This window comes from Ursus americanus, chromosome 7 (genome assembly GCF_024610735.1).
Source record: "Ursus americanus isolate L20-20 chromosome 7, mUrsAme1.1.p, whole genome shotgun sequence".
Classification (NCBI taxonomy): Eukaryota; Metazoa; Chordata; class Mammalia; order Carnivora; family Ursidae; genus Ursus; species Ursus americanus.
In genome coordinates, this window is record NC_142133.1 from 75,689,977 (window position 1) to 75,715,684 (window position 25,708).

The 25,708-nt window shown below is 41.0% G+C and overlaps 1 protein-coding gene across 1 annotated transcript in view; it reads left to right on the forward strand.

Annotated features, from left to right (window-relative positions):
* Positions 1 to 595: 595 nt before the first annotated feature.
* Positions 596 to 25,708, forward strand: part of LOC148109731 (uncharacterized) — a 192,560-nt gene continuing 167,447 nt past the window's right edge. The window contains exons 1-2 of the mRNA XM_087863221.1: positions 596 to 694; positions 6,052 to 6,178. Coding sequence (XP_087719347.1) covers positions 649 to 694; positions 6,052 to 6,178 — 173 coding nt within the window. The 5' untranslated portion in view covers positions 596 to 648. The remainder of the gene's footprint in view (positions 695 to 6,051; positions 6,179 to 25,708) is intronic.

Genomic DNA, 25,708 nt, shown 5'->3' on the forward strand with positions numbered 1-25,708 from the left:
TACATGTTGAGGTCTAAGTTTGATTTCCTAAAATATTTCTTTTTTTTAAAAAAGGTTTATTTATTTGAGAGAGAGAGAGAGAGAGCACTCAGTGGAGAATGGCAAAGGGAGAGGGAAAAAGAATCCCAAGCAAACTCCATGTTGAGCACGGAGCCCAAAGTAGGGTTCAGTCTCATGACCCTGAGATCATGACCTGAGCCAAAGCCAAGAGTCAGATGCTTAACCAACTGTGCCACCCAGGCTCCTCTGGTTTCCTAAAATATTTCTTAATGCCTTATTTTTAAAAATCAGTTTCATTATCAAAATTATATCATAATGACTAAAAATTCAACAATCTGTTTAAAGGTGAATTGCAAGACCATTATTGTCTTCCAGAATTGACAAATCATGCCAGTATGGCGAAGAGTATTGAAATAAGTAAATAAGATGAATTTCGATCTCAAACATTATATACTGTGCCAACCCGTCATGCAGCATACACCTAATTCCTGTTTTACCAGTTTGTGGTAGAAGTGTAACAAGGATTTGTGAAAACACTCGGGAAACCACCCGGGGGTGTCGAGAGTTCATGATGAGACGCTCTTCCTGTAAACAAGCTGAGGCTTGACTCCTAGAGCATTGAGTTCTTCTACAGCAGCTTCGGAAACAATGCAGACAATACACATCTCTGATGTAATCACCCAAAAGACAGCAGGTAACAGAAGAACCAGTAGTTGCAGTGTTATATTTCTGGTTTTGTCTGAAGTCCAAACAGAGCAAGGCTGTGTTAAAAGGACCACTAAATCTGTCAGAAGGGATTTCAGACTCACTTTATTTGATTATAGCAGTGTGTGTATGGAGGTGGTATGGGGTGGATCGTGTTCATGATGCCAACATTTTTTTTTAATGATAAATACCCGCCTATATTCAGAGAAAGAATGTTGGGAGTAAAGGGGCGGAGTAATAGGGACCGTGGCTAAAGAAGAATGTGTGTGCTTAGTAAAATACCTAAATAAGAGTTTGTTGAAAGAAAGAATATGTAGACAAAAGGGTCTGCAGGGACAGAGCTGGGGGGTGAGCATTAACTCAAAGCCAACACAGAGACCTACAGATCTACATGGTCATGAAATCTGCCTTTGGTTCTCCCAGGGACTGTCATAGACAAGGATTAGACTTGTTCGATTGTCCTCAGTATACAGAGCTAAGGTGGATGGATTACAGCTTCAAGAAGGCAGATTTTCTATTAATATAGGGAGAACTTAATAGCCAGATAATGGAGTGCAGCTTGATCACCTTAAACAGATGTATTAGGAGAGAAGTTGACTATTCCATGTCTTGGACTGGCTGAGATGAGTGTGTCAGAGGAAGTGATACAGATTGGTAGTTTTGGGGAAGAAGATTTCCTCTACCTTTAAGGTCCTTCTGGCTGGACTAAGGATCAAATTGACGTGAGGTACTTTAACAGGAAAAAATCAACTTGAATGGTCTATGTAAAGGGAATCCACACAGACAGGGAAATTCCAAATATCCTGAGGCACCTCAGCTAAAGAGTGGGGTAGGGGCCTGAGAATACAAAGGGGAGAAAGACCATTAGCAGGAAGGTAAAAGGAGATGTTTGGAAAACAAAGGTTGCCTTATTGTGCAGATAAGTTTCTTTGGTTTCCTAGGTGAAGAGGATCTTGGTTAATAGCTCTCTTCCTGGTACAAGGAGGCAGTTGAGGGGGAGGTAAAGAGCTTCTCCTGAATCTGCTGGGCTTGGATTGCTTTTAACTCAAAATAATGTCCATGCCAAAGGGGTCCATCTTGGGGCAGCTTGCCTTGGTCACCGCAGAGGCTTTAAAACTTTCTCTTTGTATTGGCGCTAGAATACTTTCCTCACAGAGAATCTCATATGGAAGCACAGTATGTAAAACCTAAAAGGAAAGCTGCTTTGCCTGAATGGGGTGTGGGTGCCCACAGCCCTCTCATCTTCAACCTGAGGCAGCCCTCATGGCAACTCTGAGGGACCCCTGGGCTCCACTTTGAGAACTGCTGAACAAATAACTTTAAACTTTCCTTCAATCTCTTAAATGCAATATCCACCTAGAACTTTGTCTCCTTTTAATAATTTTAAAAGATATTTTATCTTCTCTGAAGTTGCATTGAAAATCTGTTTATCCATTAATCAAAGAAAAAAAAAACATGTGTTTATTTATAAATCAGTGTTCCCTATATAGGTCTTAGCTCATGCTTTGGTTGGGGCAAATATTTTGGAGACCTCAGGAAGAGAGCTTGATTGCCTCATGGACTTTTGTGAGAGTTGCAGTAGCCAATGTTTTGTTTTTTTGTCTGTTTGAGGAAAACAAAACCTTTTAAAGTCTTGTGTTTGACTCTTAATTTTCTTTCTTTTCAAGTTGATCTAAGTCAGCCAGAAAGGTTCTGGTGTTGATTAGGGACAGTGTCTGTACCATTATCGAACACAGGGCTGCTATCTGAAAAGGTAATGTTATGTATTCAATGATCCGACCATACTGAGTGTTCACTTTGGGCCAGACACTGTTCTGAACACTGAGGGCACAGTGAGTAAGAAAACTAACTCTTTGTACTACTTGAGTTTGTGTTCTAATGGGGCTAAATGTGAGCTTTCCACCATGACACCATCCTTAAAGAATAAATACCAGGTGCTGTGTGCGTGGAGAGCCCAACTCTACCTAGAGAAAGGCTTCCCTGGGGAAATCAAAGTTCTTCATATTTTGACCTTGGAAAATTTTAAACCTACAGAGAGGTTAAAAAATAGTACCATGATAATGATTTCAAAATAAGATATTTAAAAAATAATGAAGTGAACACCCATGCTCAGTCACTTCAATTCACCAGTTGTTACTAACATGCAGGATTTAACTTTGTCTCTCCATTTAGATAGCGAGAGTAGAAGGGAACTCGAAATAGAGAAATTCAGTGTTTTTTTTGGGGGGGGGGTGCTGAAACATTCATGGACATCTTGATGTTTTATTCCCTTAGTATTCCAGCAAGTGTCTCGTAAGAATGAGAGCATCTCCATTATAACCACTATACTGTTGTCAGACCCAAGAAAATTAGCAATTGTTCCATAATACCATTTAATATATAATTCATATTCCAGTTTCCAAATTATCTCAAAAATGTCTTCTAGCTGTTTTGTTTTATGTTTTTTTTCCAATCCAGGTTCCAGGCATTATCTGTGATTAAATCTCTTTTTAATGCCTGCTTTTCTTACTTTGACATTTCTTGAAGAATCCAGACCAGTTGTCTTGTGGAATGTTCCACAATCTGAACGCATCTGTGTATTGCATCACATTCAGCTTAGACATCTTTGGCAAGACTACTTTACGAGGCAAGTCATATGCTGTTAATCACATCAAGGGACACCTAAGTCAGGTGGTCTCACTGTTAGTGATGTTTGATTATTTGGTTAAGACAGAGTCTGTAGGATTTCTCCATTGTAAAATCATATCCTTCCTTTCGGAATATTAAGTAGTCTTAATACTTTCCTTCAAAGCTCTGGCTCTGGTCCATGACCATGATTGCATCTCTGAGAAATGCATTCATTCTTATAAACTCGATCTGATAACATCTGAATTATGAGTCTGCTGCCTCCATCACCAAGGACATACTGGACCCAATGACAAAATTATCGTTAATAGTCCCTGTAGGACTTCTGGAAGGGAATGTCCAGCATGTACTTCCTTCCTGCTTCTCCTAAGGACTGCCCTTCCCTGCTCACATTACCCAGACTTTTGAGTAAAAGGGAACTCAAAGTTTAAAGTCTTCTGCAGGGCTTACAAACCCGTGTCAGGGGTAATCTGAACACCAGCATGTCAACACCATCAGTGAACAAGAACATCAAGTAAAGATCTAAACGAACATTCAGTTAATATAGTTCCTGGACTGTAAGTAATACCAGCTTGGGTCTTCTCCCTCAGCAGAAACAGCTATGCATTTTATAATCTCAGAAAGAAAGAAAAAACCCAGCGGAGGTATTTTCCTCAGGAAACAGTGTTGTGTGCCTTCTGACTTGGTATGTAAAGGCAAAAAAAAAAAAAAAAAAAAAAGGTTAATTGCTGTGTATCAGGGCAGATCGGTGGTGTGCTGAGGCTTGCTGCTCCGAGGCTGAATGCTCTCTCCTTCCCCAATTCTCTTGTGGGCACTTGAAACAGTCCACAGTGGGAGTTTCTACAGCACAAAACCCTGCAAATGCTACAAATTGGGACTTTTTTTTCCTTTTCCTGGAGAGCTGTTGTCAAATATTTACCAGCACATCACTGAATCCAGACTAACCCCTGCCCCTGGTATAGACCACAGCGGGGACGGTCACACTGGAGTGTGTGTTCTTAGAAGCCAAGGAAAACAGAAAGCAAGTAGATAACAGAAATTCAAGTGCAGTGCGCTGTGTGGGAGACCTCTTGGGGGTTATGGTGGCACCCCAACATAGGGGTGACAACCCCCCTTCCCTGAGCAGCCTGGGAGGTACAGCAGGTAGTATGTGGGAGACCAGTCAGCAGGCAGCCAGATCCAAGGTGAAAATTCCAGACTCGGTCTCGTAGCAGGTGGGTTTGGAGGGCATATGGCAAAGGGAAGGGAGGCCCCAGGCTTTATGGCAACAAGGGCTCTGGTGTGGGCAGCAGAGGAAACCTCAGACATAGGAGGTCAGTTAGAGATCCTGTTACCAGAACAACTGTCATCTCTGGAGAACATTCTCTAAAGAAGTTCAGGTTCTGTTTCATGGTACATTGGAAACTCCTTCATCACCAGCTTCTGCAGAGTCTGCTGAATGGCCCCAGGAGACTGAGGCTTCCTTCTATCTGTTGAAACACAAATCAGCTTGATTCATAAATGCATTCTGCAGACTGTGTGAGTTCCTCGAGGGGCATTGCCATTCCACCCAGTGACTGGTTTCCTCAGGGCCTGGCACAGAGTTGGTGTTCAGCAAATATCTGTAAAATGCCAGGTTATTCAAAAATGATTTTGTCTCATGAGAGAGGCAGGGGTCCAGCATCCCTTGTCTTCTCTCCCCTGGAATGTATGTACCATGGGAGCCAGACTCTCGATTGCCTCGTTTACTACTCCAACCTCAATGCCTAGAGGGAGGTCTGGCATGCAGTAGGTGCTCAATACATACTTTGTGGACTGACCAATGACCAATCATGGGCCACAAGGTCAGAGCTGCAATAGGTAGTCTTGGGAGTTGAGACTGGTTTTGATGTGGGGCGCCAGTACTCCCTAAATGCTGTGGGCTTTGAGGCAGAGGTGACTTCAGACTGTACTGGGCATGTGTGTGTGTGGGGGGGGGGCACCAGTAGTCTAGTCCTACATTGAAAGGAGGCTGATGGGTCCAGTAACAAGGTCAATCTTATGGTATTAGTTCACAGCCTTGAGTGTGTATCCAAATCCCCTGGGGGTTATGTTAAAACAAATTCAGTTTCCTAGTCAGCAAATCTGGGGCTAAGACCAAGCAATGTTTGTTTTCTAATACGTTCCCATGTGGTGCTGGTGCTTCTAGGAACCACACTTTGAGAACCACGGTGTTAGTACAACCAAGTGGAGGGCAGCATGGCTGATAGGTGTTTTCACAGGACCTTTTGGCCCAATTTATCAACAGAAACTGAAATCGTCTCTTTTTTCCCCTCCGCCAAATTGTGCACCATTCTGAAAGAAACTTTTCAGGATGCATGGAAACAGGTGCCCACCCTCTTTAATAATAATATGAAAAACAGTCCCAAATGAGATGCTGCATTTGGTGCAATAAACTATCCTCCGAGGGTAATCACGTGCCGACAGTTCCACAAACCTCCCATAAATTTTGACACACCAGCCAAAAACCATTCTGCTTTCCCGACATTCGGAAGTTAACATTTTATGGCCTCACCATAATAAGATCATCTTACTTTGGAGTCATTTATGTTGTAATTGCTTTAAAATTTCCAAGAGCTCTGGATTTCTACACCTCATTAAATTGGATTACATCAGAAAGCTGGGGGAGGAAGAACGGTTGTTTATTTGGGTTTTTTAACCAAAAAAAGTGACCTTTCTTTGTTCCTTTATCCTGTCCTGTAGTTTCCTGGTGTCATGTGTTTGCTACTGGGCACTGTTGGACCGTAATCCACAGACGTCAGAAACTTCTAGAGGATGGCATACAACTCTCCTCCCGTGTTAACCACATTCTGTTCTTCCTTTTCATCAGGTAAAAAGACCCACAAGTCACCTGTGGTTTGGGTTCGAAGTCTGTGTAAGGACTGCTCAGGCCTGACTAATTGATCACATTATTGTTCTGCTTACCTTTGGGGTAACTGAAGGAAAGCAAATACTATCCAGCCTCTCTGCATCTCATGTACCAACACAAGGTGATGGGAGGAGGATGGAAAGACGGAGGGCTTCCTCTCCCTCTTCCTTAGTTCTATCATCAATTATTTTTTTTCCAATAAGCTAATCATTTGTAATGCTTACCATGTGCTAGGAATCGAATTCAATGATTTATATGTACTGTTTTTAGATACCTACACATTAACACTATTAAGTAGAATTGCCTAAAGGACTCAGAGCTAGTACAGGACTCTAGAGCCTGGAGATTTCTACTACATTATGATTCCAGGAAAAGAATTTTTTTTAGAAGCACCATAGGGGGTTTACATATAAAACAGATATGACAGGTATGCCACCCATGCTCTAAAGAAGTTCAAAGAAGGGAAATTCCTCCTTTCATCAATTTGAGATGCACATTGACTCACATTTAAGTATCTCTGGAATAATGATCTTGCAATTAACACCGCTTTAAGATTGCAGGCATGGTGTGCTCATCATGACATAATTATCAGTGCCTACATAGGCATGAACTTGACCCTTCTCATTCATCCGCCATCACTCGTAGCTCTGAATCAGTCTAAAAGCCTCTTTGGATAAGTACAAAATAGGACTTCTAAATGATAAGAAAGCAAGAGCTATCCCTCTAGAAGATTAAAAACAGATAACAGAAACAAACCTTGTGTGTATAAATATACATATATGCATGTCTGCACACATGTAAATACAAACATAACTGAATTTACACACATGTATGCCAATGTGTGAAAGCACCTTGCTGTTATCTCTCTCTGTTCCTGTCTGTCTGTCCGTCACTCAGTTCTTTCCTTTCTGTTCTGTGCGTTCCTCTCCACTGCTTATTTCAGTGTGACCGTACTTTGGAAACGAAAGTTACTTTTCATTTGATATTGACTTTATTTATTAAAGAAAGCATTAGGCCCTTCGACCATCATTTAAAATAAAGTGAGCTGAATTTTCATGTAATGCCTCACAGAGATAGAAAACATACTAAAGATTCACTCACTCAAGCTGGTTTTTTTTTCATAGTCAAAGCATGTTTTATTTTGTTTTGTTTTGTTTCTGTATTAGAGAGGGAGGCAGGGGCAGAGGGAGAGAGAGAGAATCTTAAGCAGGCCCCATACCCAGTGCGTGAGCCCGATGTGGGGCTTGATCTCACGACCCTGAGATCATGACCTGAGCTGAAATCAAGAGTCAGATGCTTAACTGACTGAGCCACCCAGGGGCCCCATAGTCTAAGCATTAACTTGAGATTTTTCATTGTGTCTGACCTTCAAATTGGGGTGTGTGGGTAGCTTCTTCTGCCCGGATATGAAACTCTCTTGTCTTCCTGACTGCAGAGAGGATTTTGCTAACCAGCCAGGAAGCTGGGTCACTATTTTCCTTTTGCATATTTGGGGTGAAAATATTGAAGAGATTAACACACTTTTCAGTATGCACACATTATATTAGAATAACCTAGTTTAATCTTTTGTCAAAATGCGGCTGGTTTCCCATTTCCTAGTGTTGGGGTAGTTCTGGGCGAACAGTGGGAGATGTTTCTCACAGAGTAAGGTTTGCACAGTGATGCCTGTCCAGAGCCCACCTGCCAGTTACACACACGTCTGTGCTGGTCAACGGATTGGCTGCACGTGTGCCAGGCCTTCCCCAATGGTTTGCTCATGTGTAGCTGCTTTGTTTTTATTTTTAAATGAAATCCTAACTGGAAAAAAAAAATATCAGAACTATTATAGGGAGGCCTCCAGATGAAAAAGAGAGAAACGCAATCGCGTTTGGAGATCGTGTGAAAGTTACCGACCACAGTGGGAAAGGCGGATTATTAAGGACGTGGGCTGTATGTGTTGACTTGGAGAAAGCTCATTCTCAACCTGTGTGGGATGGCGGCACTACGATCAGGGAGGGTGCTGAATCCAGACTAATCCGAACACATACTTACTTCTCAGGTATGGATCTGAGAAATGGATTGTAATGTTTTATAGTGATTATACATTAAAATGATGCTATTTTTGATACATTGGATTAAATAAAGTATGTTCTCAGCATTAATTTCAGTTGTTTTTAAGGTAGCAATTCAAAAAATGTTAAATTCCATTTGTGACTCGTATTATATTTTTATTAGATAACACTGCCCGAGACCACGTGCAAGGCCCTTAACCCCAAATATCCTGTAAAGTCAGCACTGTAATACCCATGTTAAAGACAAGTAAACTGAGGCACAGAAAGGTTGAGCAACTTGCCAGTCATCCAGCTTCTATCTAGTCTCCTGTGTGTTTTGACTCTAAGCCCAGCGAGTTTCCTTTTCTGGAACAGTAGCTTTCCCTTTGCAGCAAATGTTTCCCCAGGCAAACTGGAATGTCCATCTGCATTCAAGCAGCAATGGCACAACGTCCCCAGTCTGGCAAGCCCTGGGAGGGTGCAAGAGGGAAGAAATCACAGCTTTCCCGGGAAAAGCTTTTCCATCTTCAGAAGAGACATAGCAACCAATTGTACAGTTAGTGAGAATGACTCCACGGAAGTTCAAGAAGGAAAGAGAGACGCATAAGTAACCTGAAATTGATCGTGATGATGACACTGAGAGCAAAGTAAGGCTCATCATTCCAACATTTCCTGATGCCCTTCATTTCATTAACTGCTGACTTGATCCAGCCTCTCTGAATAGCTATGTTCACATTTATAGATAGGATGCTGTCTTACCTAGCTTGTCTGATGATCCTCTCACAGATTTACGTGTTATGCTTCCCAACGTAAAGGGAAAATGGTGGCTAACCCTCTCCAAAGGGCCACTGTGCGTCTGAACCACACAGAACACTCCGGTTCGATTTATTATTTCAACAGATATGTGAGAGTTCCCTTGCCCTGTTTAACATCCCTTCTATACTTAGTTCTGTAAAATAAACCAGCTTTCATGAAGGGAGTGGATAGCAGAGTGATGGGTCTTAGGGAATGGGTAAGTCAATCTTTGCTTATTTACCTAATCTTTCTAAGCTTTCGTTTATTTGGCTGTATGTAGGGAATAATCACTTCACTTGCAGTGTTGTCAGGAGTGAAGATGATAATAAACCTAATTCAGCAGCCACTGTGGCTAGCGCAGTTAGGTGCTCCATTGATGATTTGATGATCTCTAGTATGTAACGGTATCACCATAGATGATACTACAATGAAATCGGTCTCATCCGTGTTGTGTGTGCCGAAGAGGAGAAGGGTGATAAGTACAGAACAGAGTGCCTCCCTACCGTTCAAATCTCTTTATAGGAATTAGTCACTCAGGACTCTTTTACCATTTCAAAATGCGATGTGGAGAGCCTCTTCTTCCATGCAGGAGGCGTTGAGAGGTGGCATGCCGAGTGATGAAATGGAAAATGCAGGATTGGGTCTCTCTCTGTGATCTCTGTCTTGCTCTCAATTGTTTTATTTAATAGTGGACAGGATATGACTGGACAATCTTTTTTTTTAAAGATTTTTTATTTATTTGAGAGAGAGCACAAGCAAGGGGAGCTGCAGGCAGAGGGAGAAGCAGGCTTCCCACTGAGCAAGGAGCCCGACATGGGGCTCGATGCCAGGGCCCTGAGATCATGATCTGAGCTGAAGGCAGACGCTTAACTGACTGAGCCACCCAGGTCCCCCGTGACTGGACAATCTTTAACATTTTGTTCTACATTTCACAAAGCTCGGATTTGCCACCTGTCCAGCAGAAATTTATATTCTAATATAGGAGATAAAAACAATTGAACTATCATCTATGACAAAGGCTGCTGAAGGGAAGTGGCTTGAGGGAGATAGGGAATAAAGTAGCCTTGGGTGTCAGAAGGAGGAGTGGCCACTTTCACATGGGGGATCCGGCAAGTTTTCTTAGAGAAGCCGGCATTCGAAATGTGTTTTGAGGATGGGCTGGATTTCAAACATGAAGAACTCCAAGCCGAGAAACATATGGGAGCGATGGCTTGGGAGTATGGAGGGGAGAGGTCCATGTTGCTGCAGTGACCAAAGCTTGGAGTACGTTGCAGGATTTCACAGACTAGATGGGACTAGAAGCAACAGTGTGGCCAGGCCGTGTGTAGACATGGGGGTGAGATTTAGCAGCAGTAAAAGATAGAACAGACATGGAAACTGCAGTGCTTGGTTGTCGATAATTCTGGGGACAGTGAGCAGGTGGGGAGTGGTAAGAATCACTGAAAATGACTGATCCATTGGATCTGAAGATCAGGATGGATGGGATACTGGAGATAAGACATTTTGTCGGGATTATCCCACCAAATGTTGCTGTTTTGAAGGACATTTTCAATATTATATAGTGACTTCTGTTACATATGCACCTACCCATTTCATGTGCTCTCAAAACCTAGGGGGAGAAGCTGGGACACTCACACTAAGTCTCCTGTGTTGCACACTGGGCTGGAATGAACATGGTTAGGAGGCCTGGCCCAGCACGAGCCACCAAGAGCTGACATCGGTGAAGCCTGCCTGGGTTCCCAGCCACACATTGTTGGAGGACAGCATGATACGTGAATGCGTGTGCTAGGATCCTGCCATTGTCTAAATGACTTTCTTTCTCCACGCGCCACCTTCCATAGTGGGACCCGAATAGTTCTCATGGAAGAACAATGACTGAAAGGTGCAGAGGATTGATGAAGCATTTGGCACCTAGTAGTGGGTCCTCAAGAACGCCGTGACCAGAGGAGCCCAGAGTTTCTCAAGTTCCCCAAAGTGGCCAGGCTGGCCTGCCTTTATGCACTGAGGAGAGGGTGTGTGAGGCATGATCAGAGCTATTCTTTGTCAGTTGACCATGTCTAGACAAGGGCACCAGCCTCCTCACTGCCCACACACACACACACACACACACACACACACACACACACACACACAGAAAAAACCTGTCTGATGAGTAGGGCTCCAGAGGAGGGAGAGGGGAGCAGGCATAGCTGGTGCAGAGTGCTCCCTAGTGCCTGAGCGGTGAGAACAGAGCCCAGAGCCAGGGCAGGCTGCAAGGGATAATTATCTGGTCAGTTTCTTCAGGGTCACGTGAGCTGTGAACAGCTCATCCCTGGAGGTAGTGTGGAGAAAGGACAGGTATCTAAATGGCAACAAACTTGTTTTTGAACCCTGGTGTTACCATTACTTTCTGTGGGGCAAATTGCTTAAATTTTGTCTTCTTTACACCAGGAATACCACCACCTCTATTTCTGGGTTGTTGTAATTTCCTATGTAAAGAGTCTGGCACCTGTTAGATCACGAAGATGGTTATGGCTTGGAAAAGTCATTTTGGGGAAATCCCTTGGCTAAATGCTATGGAAAAAATTAAGGGAGAAAGAGGATAACTATTTTTCCAGGGTGGATGGCATTCATTTTGTTTTTCCTTACTTCACCTTGTTACAAATGGAGACAATTTATACCACCCAAGTTATTTAAAGCAGTTCCTTAGCAGTCATTGAGTTTAAAATGCTTTCCTAATGGTTAAATAGTCAATATCGTGTTCGGTGATCTTACTGCTGAGCACAGGTGCTCAGGAGACAAGCCTGGATCAGATAAGTCCATTATGTGACTGTCATCCGAGTTCTTTTTCTGGAAAAACATGGGGGGCATTCACATGTGATAGATCTTTAAACTTCCCTGTGGGATTCTGGAACAGTGTTAATGATAGTTGAGTGTAGCAGTTAGCTTCTGCTAGTGTAATTAGCATAACTGAACGTCCTATACACACCCCCCAGCATTTACTCTCATCCTCCCAAAGCTGCTAATTAAGGAAACCTGTGGCTTGGAAGTTCCAGAGAGTGAATGCCCCAGAAGTCCTCAACCGATGATAGACATGGAGTTGATGGATCAAACTTCTTGGTAACTCTGACTTGTGTTTTATACTGTCTCCTAGGGTCCCCGAGAAGATCTGCCCTTCAATCGCCCATGGTGTTCACTGGCTCCTTAATCTTCTGTTGGATTGCTTCCTTGGTCAGGCTGACTTCCTCACCCCTTCCCCAGTGTTTTTTAGTATCATCTTCCAAACAATCTAATTGCTGTCAGAGGCTTGTCTCAGAGTCTGCCCCTAGGGGAACACACACCAAGACACATTTTAGCTTCTTTTGGGTAACTGCACTGTTGAGTTTTGTAGTGTGAGGCCTGGAGACAACCTACATTTTTTTACAAAGTATAGCAAGTGGACATCTGATCCGAAGAGACCCAAAGGGGTAGGATCCAAATCTTATAGCAAGTTCAGGTGATGACATTGGCCACAGTTGGTACCAGGATACCCAATCAGGAATGAAGAGCATAGCAGCATTAGCAAAAGAGGAATAGAAACTAAAACATGGAACTTGGGGAAAGAGGCACCCATGATCCTAATGATATATAGTGGTCTGGGGGTCCCAGATGGTGAGGCTGGGCACCAGGATTTATTAGAAGTATAGGACTGGGTCTTGGGGTAACAGTCATTAGAGGTAGGGTGGTATATTTCCATGGCCTGAACCTCCCTGGCAGTTACAAACGGAGGTAATGAGTTGCATTTGTTAAGGCTGACACTGAGCATTTTTGTGTATGTTACCTCACATAATTCTAATAAAAATAGTGAAGTAGGTATTATCATCTCTGTTTTATAGGTGAAAAAAACTGAAGTTTTGAGGTCATCTTCCCAGGAAGTGGAGGTAGGTCTTGATGACACCCAGTTCTGACTGATTCCATAGTTCATGCACATTTTAGCAAAAGTCCAAAGGGTCCAAAGGCAAACAGAATCCCCTGGACTTCAATGCTGTGGGTATCAGTCCTCAACAGGATTGGCCACAGGGTGACCTGGGGATTGCAGGGACTATACTACATTTCACCATCAGATCCCATGTCTATGCAAAGGATTCACAGGACTGGCTAAGGAATTGAGGCACGTTGGATCACAAAAAGGGAACATCATTTTTGGGTGCCAAAAGCCCAGGGAGGTAGAGGAAGAGGAAATACTCTTAATAGGTGTGCATGCATTGCTCTCTGTTGTTTGAGTATTAGGGACAGTGCCCAAATTCACCCAGGATTCTATTGACAGGGAAGACATGGTTCTTTTAGTCTCAAGAGTTTGTTCTTTATTGTGAAGCATGCAATAAAAATGTTTAGCTTATTAAGTATTGTAAAATGAGCACCCATGAAACCTCTGCCCAGGTCAAAACATCGACTATTATCAATACCTAGAAACTCACAGTGGCCCCTCATTTTCTGTCCACTAGCTATATCTTAACAATATACTATGGTACTCACTCCCTTTCTTTCTTTTTTTTTTAATAGTTGTAATTACTACTTCTTCATGCTCATAAAATATAGCTTAATTTGTTCTTTTTAACTTTATATAAAAGATATATGCAGACTTTCCAGCACTTTGTCCTGTTGTTCCACTATGAACTGACCTTTATGAAGTTAACTACAGATTTCAGGGACTTCAAAGAAAGTGAGCCAGTTGGTTGAAGTTACATCCCTTAGAGGACCTATGACCAGAAGACACATTATGTATCTGCAGGATAGAGACTGAAAAGCCACTTGGGAGGCATGCACAGTCATGGTCATGGTCATGGTCTTGGAGGAGGATTTACGTGGCTGTCTGTCTTTTAAGTGCTCCGTGCTCTTCCGTCATAGGCCAGGTCATATAATTAATGCCTGGATCAGCAACAGATTCACGGAGAGTGGGGTTCTTCTACTGTCAGCAGTTTTCCTCCAGGAGAAACTGAAGTTTTCTCCTTTTTTTCTTTGTTCTCAGAACAAGATACACAGTTTTGACTTTGGGACCTTGGTTCACACTCCTTTCCAAAATTCCAGGTAATTGCTTCTGTCCCTGGGAAATACTTGGTCCTCAAGGTTCAGCTCAAATATCCCTTCTTAGATGAAGACTTTCCAGTGTCCTCTCCTTGAGGAGGAAATAATCAGAAATTCACTACCATTAGGAGTATTTGGACCTAATTGTATTGCCAATAACACAGTGGCATAATTATGTTTACATGCAGCTCTTTTCTACTCAACAGTAAGAAACTTGAGGAGAGGAACGATAATCCCATTTATCTTCTCCCTTCTCAGTGACAAATGTATAGACATCCACTCACTTTTGTTGAATCAATCAGTCAATCAATCAATGAAGAGATAGATAAAGTCCTGTGGAGAGAGATTAATTAGTGTCAGAGACTCATCACAGCTTAAACTAGAAGGACAAAACAAGGTTATAAATTATAAATTATAATCATCAAGCAGAGTTGGAGAAGGGATCAAGAAGTGATGTATGAATGAGATCTAATGGGATGGGTGGTATAGATGCTTAATTCAAGAACACAGGGAAAATGACAGATGCAGTGATGAGAAGAGCATTGGTGAGCTGAGCACTGTTGATCCGGCCTAAGAGGAGGGAGATGTCCAAACCATAATGATCTCTTTCTTACAACCCAATAACATTTAAGAAATTAATAATCTCAACAAAAAGTATTTATTATTTCCATAAAACCACTTTGTGGATGAGGGAACATGCATGGCTGGTGGTTTTGGGAAACTTGGAAACTTCTATATGTTATTCACTTCTAAATAACTGGAGAAAAACTTTCATAAAAAATATTACAAATGCTTTTATAACAGAAGCTATTTTAAGTTAAAGCTTTTCAGTTAATCCTCCTGAAGACCTCAGGATCCTACATATTTAATCCATGCAACACAACCTGGTGAAATGGTAATGTAACATTATGGTGCACTTGGAGGTGCCCTGAAAATTAAAAGGCAGAGCTTCTGATGAATCCCATTCTTGCTTGTGAAATGGAGTGTTCTTGGGATCAAATGCCCTTGCTGTCAAAAATCAGTGGTGAGCTCCCTTTTCAAGTGTCTCTTTTCTCTTTCTTTCCATTATTAATAACTTTTTCCTCTTGTATTTCTAAGTGACACAGGGTGGATTGTAATATTCACAGGGGATAGTGACGATAAATGTAACATTCATACATATGTCTCTTTCCTCCCACACAAAGGTGCTGTACAAATAGAGAATGGTTATAGTTATTGGTATGGAAGCTGGCATACTAAACTTTTGTGATTTGCACGTCAGGACACTATGAAATGAACAAGAGAAACCTCTTTTGAGTGAGGGTGGCAGGAGCAGTTGGTAAAGAAGTTTATTTTCTTTCTGTGTAGTGATTGTATTTCACAAATATTTAGATTTTCTAAGGCAGGTATAATGGGAATTAGAATCCTTGGTATGGCATTGCTCTTTCTGGTAGGTACTTTTCCCTGCCACCCAAATTCTCTCAAATATATATTTCATTCTTCCGCATTCAATGAATTTTGGGGTGTTCTTTCTGGGTCATGGTCACCTCTCTCATGCAGTGTTGGAACCTGGAGGTCCCAGTCTATCCAGCAACTTGAGGGGATGGGTGGGTCTAATTGTCTCTTTTTCTGAGAACTTTGTTGTCAACATCTGGACTTTCAGTGGTGGGAACTTCTGCTCTTGAATTTTTACCTCACTTGGCCACTACAAGCTATTTGGGGGCAATGCTCTGTTTATGCATTATGCATCAATAATTTCAGTTGGAACATAAATTCAAACTAAACATTCCTGCAGGGTTTTGGAAACAAAGCCTGAATTTAGAGCTGGTTTCATCAGCTGCTCACATCCTCTTGTTCATTAATTCATTAATTGTTCATTGATCAGTTACCATGCGAAAGACACTTCCTTAAGGGACCGAGAATACCCCACTAGATAAAAGAATGCTGTCTTTGAGTCTGATTTCAGATGTTGATACTGGAGCCTTCACTTATGACAACAGTTACCGTGGAAATGCAAAGAGAAACAAAGGAGGAAGGAACAAAAGAGTCAATATTCATCTCAAATAGGATTTTCAGTACATATACAAACAGTAAGACAATAGGTTTGAAAACAGTAAACATTCAGAAAGTATTTACTGAATACATTATCTTTCTAAAAACAAACACAGCATTATTTTTGTGTGAACCTCAAACCTACCAACCTGCAAAAATCTCAGCTTTCCTCTTCTCCACATTCCCCTGTACTCCCCTCCTAGAGTTTCCCTTCTGCTTCAACCGAAGCCTCAGGCCATCTCGTTGGACACCGAATACTCCATGTTCACTCTATCCTTAATTGTGTTTTCCTTTCTCTCTTCCCTAGATTTTGATAATACTCACCTCGTATCCATTTTTTAAGGGGATCCATAAATAGTCCATCACATCAGAATTACAACTTCGGATCCCTGTCAGTGCCCCTTGGGTAGAGCACAGATGTCTTAGCACTAAATCCGGGTGCTTTACCATGCATCCCCTCCTGCAAGTTTGGGCTCAGTTTTCATTCACACGCCCACCCACCCCATCCAGGACCCTTAGGTACACGCAGATCTCTTCACCAATCCCTGACTGGCTCACACTTGGCACCATAATTTTCCATAGCCCGTTTCTTTATACAGGCTCCTCTTGTCCTCTCGAATGCCTTTACCTGTATTTATCCGAGAGATTTCTTTTTTAAAACTCATCTCAAAGAGGATCTCCAGGATGAAACTTTCTCTGATAATCCATTATAATTGGTAGTTCTCTCCTTTTTATCCACAGAGTCCTTATCTCTCTACTTCCTGATGAACTCTGATGGCTCCTGCCAACCTGTTTGTATCTCCCTTGATGTGTCAGGTCTCTCGTACTTTGATGCCTGTGTTCCTGGTGCTCCTTCTGCCTGGAAGAGTCTCCCTTCACCCTTTATCCCTCCAAAGGACATCAAACACTCTTTGTAGATTCAGGGATCAACTTCTTTATGGCACTTTAACTGATCCTCCCACTAAGTGAGGTTGAATTAGTTCTCCTTGTTCTATGTGGATTTTGTGCTCATATTATAGTTTATATGGACTTCTACCATGAATGTCTTATATCTTGGAGAAATTATATTTGCCCATTTGTATCCTACTACAAGACCATAGGATCTTGAAGGAAGGAAGAGGATATAATGCATGTATACATTTATTCATCTAATATGTATATATTGAACACTTAGTTTATGCCAGCCATTGTGCTAAGTGCCAAAGATACATTAGTAAGCAAGACAGGCATATTTCTTGACTTCATTACACTTTATACTGCATTGGGGAAAGGAGGCAATGAACTAGTAATTTAAGTCTGGTATTACAAATATATCATGCCTATGCGAAGGGATACACCAGGTGGCTTAATCTAGCCGGAGTGCAGGGGACCTGGTTACACAAACAAGCCTGAAGTATGGTGGCTGTCTTCTGAGAGTAGAAACCTAAATTCCTAATTTCTAAGGTAGATGAGTTTCAGTGGGTGGCGACATGCAGGTTGTGACTGTGGTTACAATGAAGAGGAGAAAGTTTTCCCGATCTAGCACAATCCCTGAAACATGCGCTATGAGCAATAAATATTAATTGAAACAATTGAGAGTATGAAATTCTTTCTCACCTGTTGTTATCCTCTAGTCAATAGATTTCACTTCATTCTGGGGCTGATATTTGTTTGGCTTTGTGTATTCTTTTTCTTCATAGTACAGGATTTCATTCACTGATTTCAGTGGATGCTCTCATTTTCGTTACAGCAGCACATTCATGATATCTTGAGTGAATTATTCTACTTCAGTATCTCAGGCTGACCACCATCTTGGAGCAAGAGGCAGAGGGGTTGTGGGGAGTGGGATGAGCCAAGTTGACTGCCGTAGCCTTACACATTCTCTCCTTAATTTCCTTCTCCCTGCATCTGGAATACTCTTCCTACGCCATGGGAGTTTGAAAAGTTGCTTCCTTGCCTTCTGAGATAAGCTTTGGAAAGGAACTCTGAGGAGATTAACAAGAGAAGGAGGATTAGTGGATTAGCAAAAGCCTGAACACAAGCTATAGATTCCCAGAAGACTCTTTCAGGAGAGAAGATGACTAATGGCTCACAATGGCCTATGTCCTTGGACAGTGAGAAAATATATTGCAATGTTTTCTTCCCTCTCGGTCACAAGACCTGCTGATCAGCTTTAGTTACAAGGGCTACACACTTCAAGTTGGAGCCTGGTTAGAAGGAGAGATGCTGACAGTTAGTGTTTCACTGACAGGATCTGTTTGTTTTCAGAATGGGGGCTCCAAAGTGGAGAGGAAGTCTTTTCAGGCCTTGTTGACCATGTACATTTACCCTATTACAAGCTCACATGGCACCATGAAGAACAGGAACAGGCTTTGCTTCTGCTCAACCTTCTATCCTTGACTCTTGATGGCTGAACAATACAAATTCATTCAATGGTTGCATCCATGCATGTGCTAAATACGAACATTTAACTCACAGGAGGGTGGGAGCGGACATGTGTGATGACTGTGCTCTCAAGGAACCTGATCACCTCCAAGCTTAAACTTGACTTGAGCTGTAATCTACTGTGTCGTCTTAAGCCTCTTGGACTCCTTAAATCTGGCATGTATGTAATTAGGGGCAATTCTACCCGCAGTAAGTCAAGAGACTTATTACAGTGAGTGCAGCTCAATCTCTGGACTTGGGCAAAGTATTTCCCTTTTGGGCCTTGGTGTTCATATTGATAAAATGAAGGTGCATTAGATGACCTCTTCAGTTTCTTTCGGCTGCCGAGTTTTTAAATAATATAGAGTTGTCTTTTGTTTAAATGCATAAGAAGTTTATTAAATTATAAGCAGTTTATTAAAACTTAACTTACTCCCTAAAAATATAATCTTATCCATTTAAATACAAATTATAAAATAGAGTGTGTTGATAACTTTTAAGGAACTATGAAAATGATCCCTGAAAATACCGCCTTTTTTGATAACCTTTAATAACTCTGCTTTAGGCATTCGCAGATGTTCTCCTTCAAGTAAAGGTAAAGGGCAGGTCTATCTAAATCCTGAGTCCTATTCAGAATTTCCTTCATAATCTGCTTTTAGTTTTAGCCTCTTCTGTGTGTCATTTTTTCAGTGTCTTCATAGTTCTCTGTCAAATTTATTTATTTTTGGTATTGAAAAACTTTAAAAAGTTAAAGAGCATTCTCAGTCTCTTTCCCTCTGCAGTCTAGGTTTACAGTACCCCTTTTGGGTGATATTCAGCCATATTACTTGTTTTTGTTTGATCTGTATTATGGGTCACAGAAAGGAGAATAGAACTTGCTGTGTATTTCTCCCTACTGCTCTAATCAAACCACTTGTATTTACTATGAGCCTACTGTAAGAGGGTGCAATTGTAGGCAGGTATGCTGGGGCTGGGCTCCAGTTGCAAAATTTTCAGGAATTTTGTGATCTGGTTATTAAACACGGCCTTTAATAAGAAGTAGATTTTATGTGTATATATGTACATATATTAATAATTTATATAAAAAACAAAATTAACAGACACTCAAGATTCATCACTTAAATTTTTTATTACATTTACTTTTGTCTGTGCTCATAAATATATGGATACTGCTGACCATGCCTTCTCAAATCTGCATTCATTGCTATCGCGTTGATAACTTAGAATTGGCCAAAGTGGGAATATTTACACTACAGAAATCAGCCAATGCTACAGATTAGCCTTCTCCTCTCCTCTCCTGGCCTGTTGATAAATATTTATCAGCACACCACTGCTTCCAGGTGATACGTAAAGTCGGCGTTGAAAAGTGGTTATAGCATTTGGGGAAATCCAGGGTTCATGCGGAAGCAGGGACAAAGATGTAGAAGCAGCACTTTGTACGCTAGATTCATAATTAAAAGGTAACTGGCAAGATAATTAAAAGGTAACCAAGAGAAACATTCTATGCTTTGAACCAAGTACCATAATTAGGTTCAACACATGCTTTACCAGCTAGAATAGAGTATGAAACAGGTATTGCATACCCTGAATGTAATGAAACTACATTGGCCAAAGCTGATGAATGTCTCTGATAGGCTTTGTTATGAAGATAGCTATTGTCTTTGTCAATAAAAATTAGACATATATGAACACAAGTAGTTCTATAAATACAGAATGCCTGAGGTTTAGGTGTAAAATAGATCTCCCAACGTTTATTTAGATCAGGTTGATATAAAATATTTGGCCCAACTTACCTTTAATAGTCCTGAGTTAAAGACTTGGTAGGTATCCAACAACGCTCTGCTATTGTGAGTCATGGGCAGGGGACTAGCATTTAGTAAGCATCAACAATGCGCCAGACAAGTCGTTAGGCACATAATCTAGGCAATTTCTTGCCACCAGCACTCTGTAAGGGGGAGAATGAACAGGAAATTATATAGGAATTAATATATACTGAACACAAACATATACTGTTCATATATTGTCTTGAATCATTATGACAGTTTTAAAAGTGATATTACATATTCTTGTTTTAGAGTCGTGGAATGGAGGCTCAAAAAATATATATAAGAAACCATTCCGAGATCATATTGCCAGTGGCAGGGCCAAGATTCTTTAAGCACATACGTATCTATGATCCTTTCATTCAACGAAGGTTTTTTGGGTTCATACTACATGCCAGAAGATATCCTGGGTGCTGAAGAAAACAGTTAACATTACACTATCTGTCTACTTAGAGAATTTGTAGTATTCTGTGGGAGGAAGATAAGTAAAGAAGTTATTACAATCATGTGTGTAAATATTGTAGAGGACAGCACAGTAAGTTCTTAAGGAACATACTCAACATCATCTTGGAGCTTAGTGTAGGATCCTGGGATTAGTCTAGTTTGATACTTAAAGGACAAACAGGAATTAGGCAGGTCAGATGAAATGGGTGGGTGAAGAACATTGTAGACAGAATAACATGCAAAGGGCTGGGGTCAAGAGGAGCAAGGCAAGTGAATCATAGTAAGAACTAATATTTTATTGCTCACCCTCTCAAAGTGATTTATTTCTTCAAACCATTTAAGCAACTTATGTGCGGGCTGAGCTATCATAAATGAGGTTGTTCTAGGTGTTGGAGTAACTAGATCATGAATTTCCATAACATTACAAGAAGTTTGGGTTTTTAACTTGAACGTAGTATTCCAAACAAGGAAATAGAATGACCAGATTAATATTTTAGAAAGACCACTGTTTTTCAAGTGAAACAAGTGTAACAAGTGAAAACCTGACTAGTAACTCTCCTGTTTAAAGTCTGTTTTACTCCTTACTTTTACACGTGTGTATGTGTGTGTGTGTGTGTGTGTGTGCACGCACACGTGCATGAATTGAATGGGTCATATGTGTCAAGATCTAAATGAAGGCTTGAGATTGGGTGGTTCTCAGTAGTTGGCGGCCTTTGTTTTTGTTGGATATTTGTATCTCTTCCAACCTAACCTTTAAGGACTCTCATCTTGGGCTACCTGCTTGGAATAGTGCACCACACAACGCAGCTCTTTCCTTCAGGGCCTCCCTCCACAGAATTGACCTAGTAAACTCTCAGTAGATTTCCATCACTACAGAGGCAGAGGAAGGACAAGTGGCAGAAAGAGTAGTTTCAGGACTCACATTTTAGGAGTAGCATTTAGAGGAGATTCTTCAAAAGATCCACTTAAAAATCAACCATAGAGTTGACTGTTAGTGAGTACCAGGCCTAGAGATCATGAGACAGCTGGGGACATGAAAACCTGTCTGCCCTCCTTTTCTCTGCTTGCTTCTCATTTTTCAGCCCTAGAGGGGTCAGTCACAGGAGCTATGAGTGGGGGATGAAGTAAAGGAGGAAAAAAAAACCTAAAAATAACTAGATTCCTTGTCATCTTTATCTAGTTTAAGTTAAGGAGAGGAGAGGCTTTAAACTAGTGATAAATAACTTTCCAAGTTGTAATTACTATCTGGAAGGGAATGATTTTTTGAACAGAATTGAGAATATCATGACAGTTTAACCTGGAACCTGTTTTCCATGAATAATCATAAAATCTGTGGAACTGCTTGAATTTCTATAAAATAGTAGTTGAAAAAATTCCCTACGGATTATATTTTATGAGAAAAGTAGGAAACAAAATAGAGTTGTGTATTATATTCTATCAATCATACATGTTCCATTTCCTAAAAATAGAAAGAATTTTAATACCAAACTGTGGGTTTGGTTTGAAATGCGGGAAACATGAAAGAAGATGCTAAATTCTTGGACACATAACTTAATGGTAAAAGTTGAAACCTGAATTTTATTCAAGTGATTATGTTGAAATAAAAAAGGCAATGCATAATTCATGTATGACTCACCAAAACTGGATTAAAGATTAATCCATAGAGGTCACAAACCAGAGATACAGTGATTGGAACACTGAGAAATATGGAGAATTTGAAACTATTTGCCTTTTAGCACATCTTGCTTCAAACACTCTGGACAACCCACCATTCAGCTTCTTCCTTCCCTATCTTCATGCTGCATTTCAGGTCCTTTATGGGGGGAAGGGGTGAGCTGGGGTAGCCAGGATGCAGTTTGCAGTGTCCTCTAATGGTGAGCCAGTCTCCTTCCTAACATACTCCCAACCCCACCCCCATTCCACTCCATGATAACCCAGCAAAATCTTCATTTCAGTTCCCCCTGGCAGCTCTTGCTCTTAGACTTGCCCAACACGGGGACATTTGACTCATGCTATTCTCTTCACCAGATGTTGTATTTTTTCTCTTGCTGCTGAGATTTCAGTCCTCAAGACTTTTGTTTTTCTATTCTTATAACACTTTGTTCTTACTTACAATGAAGGAACTTGCCCCTTTGCATTATAACAGGAACTTTCTGCTTATCCTCACAGATTCTAGGTGTTTTAAGATGATAAAATGTGGGGAAGGGTTCAGCAGTCACAAGTGCTCCCTCAGTGTCAGGAACTACTCTCGACACCTTGCAAAGCATCTTATTCAATCTTAAAAACAACCCTATAGTGTCTATTATCATCTTCATTTTACAGAGAAGTTAACCACTCAGTAAGTTAATTAACTCATCCAAAGGGACACTAGTGGGAAGGATATAAACTGAGTCTTTTCTGTCTCAAAGCCTCTATCCTTTTCACTCTGTTGCAAGTCTTGAGATCGTGAGTTAGAGTTTCTTTAATTTAGTGCCCAGACTTTATACTTTCTGGATGCTGCCTCTGGATCATTGTCTCTTTCTATCTTTCTGAGTGTGTTTCCTCTCTCTCTCTTTTCCAGTTATTTCTATGTTCTTGGGACTTTTAATTTAATTTAATTTTTAAAATTTTAAAAATTTATTTGACAGGGAGAGAGAGAGAGTAAGCACAAGTAGGGGGAGCAGCAGAGGGAGAGGGAGAAGGGATGTGGGGCTCGATGCCATGACCCAGAAATCACCACCAGAGCCAAAGGGAGATGCCTAACCAACTGAGCCACCCAGGTTCCCCTCCTCAGGACTTTTTAAAGATTTTACCATACATATGAGTGTGTAAGGGGGTCACAATAAGGATTCACCATGAGGAATGCTATGCACTGCAGGGGCTGACGTGATGGTCTGGGTGACGAAGCGATATCATGAGTGGCCACCGTATTACCCAAGAGCAGAGTCAAGGGGAGGATACACGTGTTCCAGCCTCCATCCTAATGATACCAGGCACTGGGCAGGTAGGACGGCCTCTGTACCTACACCACAGGTGAAGCCGGTCATCCAAGATGCTCATGAACAACCAAAGCTGTGTTAAGATGGACACTGTTCTATTGGTCAGTGAAGGAAGCAGCCTACAGCTGCTTGACTCCTGGTCAACCATCTTCCACTCCCTGGGGGGAGGGGAGAGAGTGGTAACTACCCAGCCTGTGAGCTTGTGTAGATTCTTTCTCTCTCTGCAAATCACTTTTCCCTCTTGTATAATGAAATTGGGCAAGATTGGCTTTAGATTTGTTTTCTTGGCCAAACAAATGGAGGTCTTTTTAAATAAAGGACTTTATTTACTATGTTTTACTCTCAGGAAATCAGTATCATCTTCCAACTCTACAACACCATGTATTAAAATGGCAAATCTATTCATATTTTTAGTTGAAGAAACTCAGGCCTGGAGAGTTAAGGTGACTCCCAAAGTCACAGAACAAAGTAACAACAGAGCTGAGATATGACCCCAGGTCTCTTGACATTTAGTTTAATGTTCTTTCCATCACATCTCTGTTGATTAAAAAGAAAGCGGAGGGGAAGCCAAAGAAATAGTAATAGGAATCATCCCAGTTGAGTTTTTGACAAGGCTTATACCCTGTGGAGTTATTAACGGGAAGCTCAACACCTGGGGTATTTTTGATCACTTGATGGACCTAGTGACAAGGATTTGAAGAGTTCAGAATGAAATTGGTTAGGAGAACAGTATCTCTTCTGACACAAATCAGAGTTTTGAACATTTTCAGCATTTACCTATATGAGGCACACACATGAAAGACTCCAAGAAATCATATATGAAAGCTTAAAGTCCCTTCTGAATATTTGTAAAAATTGATGACACTAAAGGACATGGCTTTTCAAATTAAAAAAAAAAAAGACAATAAAGCTTTGAAAAGAAGATGGAAGTACTTTTTACTCAACATAGAAAGAATCCATTAAAAATCTATTTCCTTATTTTCTCAGCATGCCTGATGTGCTAGTGTTCATTTATTCAGTTTCAAATGAAGTTCAGAAAGTTGCCACTTTACAAATCCACATACTGAAATCTTTAGATTTCTATCCTTCAATCGACATTCAAGCAAGCACTAAGAGTTTCTCTGAGAGGTAAATATGCTATGATCATGAATGGCCTCAAGTTCCCAGTCTTCAATGGTCACCTTCCTTCTTAATAGCTAATTGTACAATCTGAGCTTCTGCTCTTTGTGTCTGCAGATGCCCCATCTTTTACTGGATATCCCACCCTTAGTCCTCCTGAAATCACCAGCGGGCTTCCATATCACCTGTCAATCTTTTGGTATGGTTAATATATACTATGAAGAGCTATCTGCCTTATGATTAAAACTGCCAAAGTAACAAAAGTAACATAAAACAGGTGCCTTGTATTACTAAGTCCCATGATTTATCTGCTGAAGGGCTCCAATTCCTGAGTTGGTTTGGATCTTCTCCATTGCTAACGATCTCTACAGCGTTGTATACTTTTCTTTGGATTATAGTCCAGATCAATTGATTTTATTTTTTTTCACATCAGAGAATTATTTCCTAATTGTTAATTGCTATGCTAATTTATGCCTGTCTTTTGCAAATATAGGAAATCTCATTGACAGTAGGAGAAACCTTGTAATTGGGAATATATCTTCAATTTTCTTAGACTTTTCTACATCAACTTCAACTCTTGTGGGCTTGATTGAGGCATCTCCCAGCTCATTCTACAGTCTTGGGCTATATCCCAAGAGCTTCCAATTTTGTCTACTCTTTTCTTCCCCTCTTGAATTAATTTTACACTCTGATTTTTTCCTATAACATTTTTCTATAAATAGCCTGACAGTCACTAGCTTTGATCAAGACTGGTTTGCTAATCTCAGTTCTATGGCTCATTGTCAGTCACGACCAACCAAGAGAAGGAAACAACACAGTAACTAG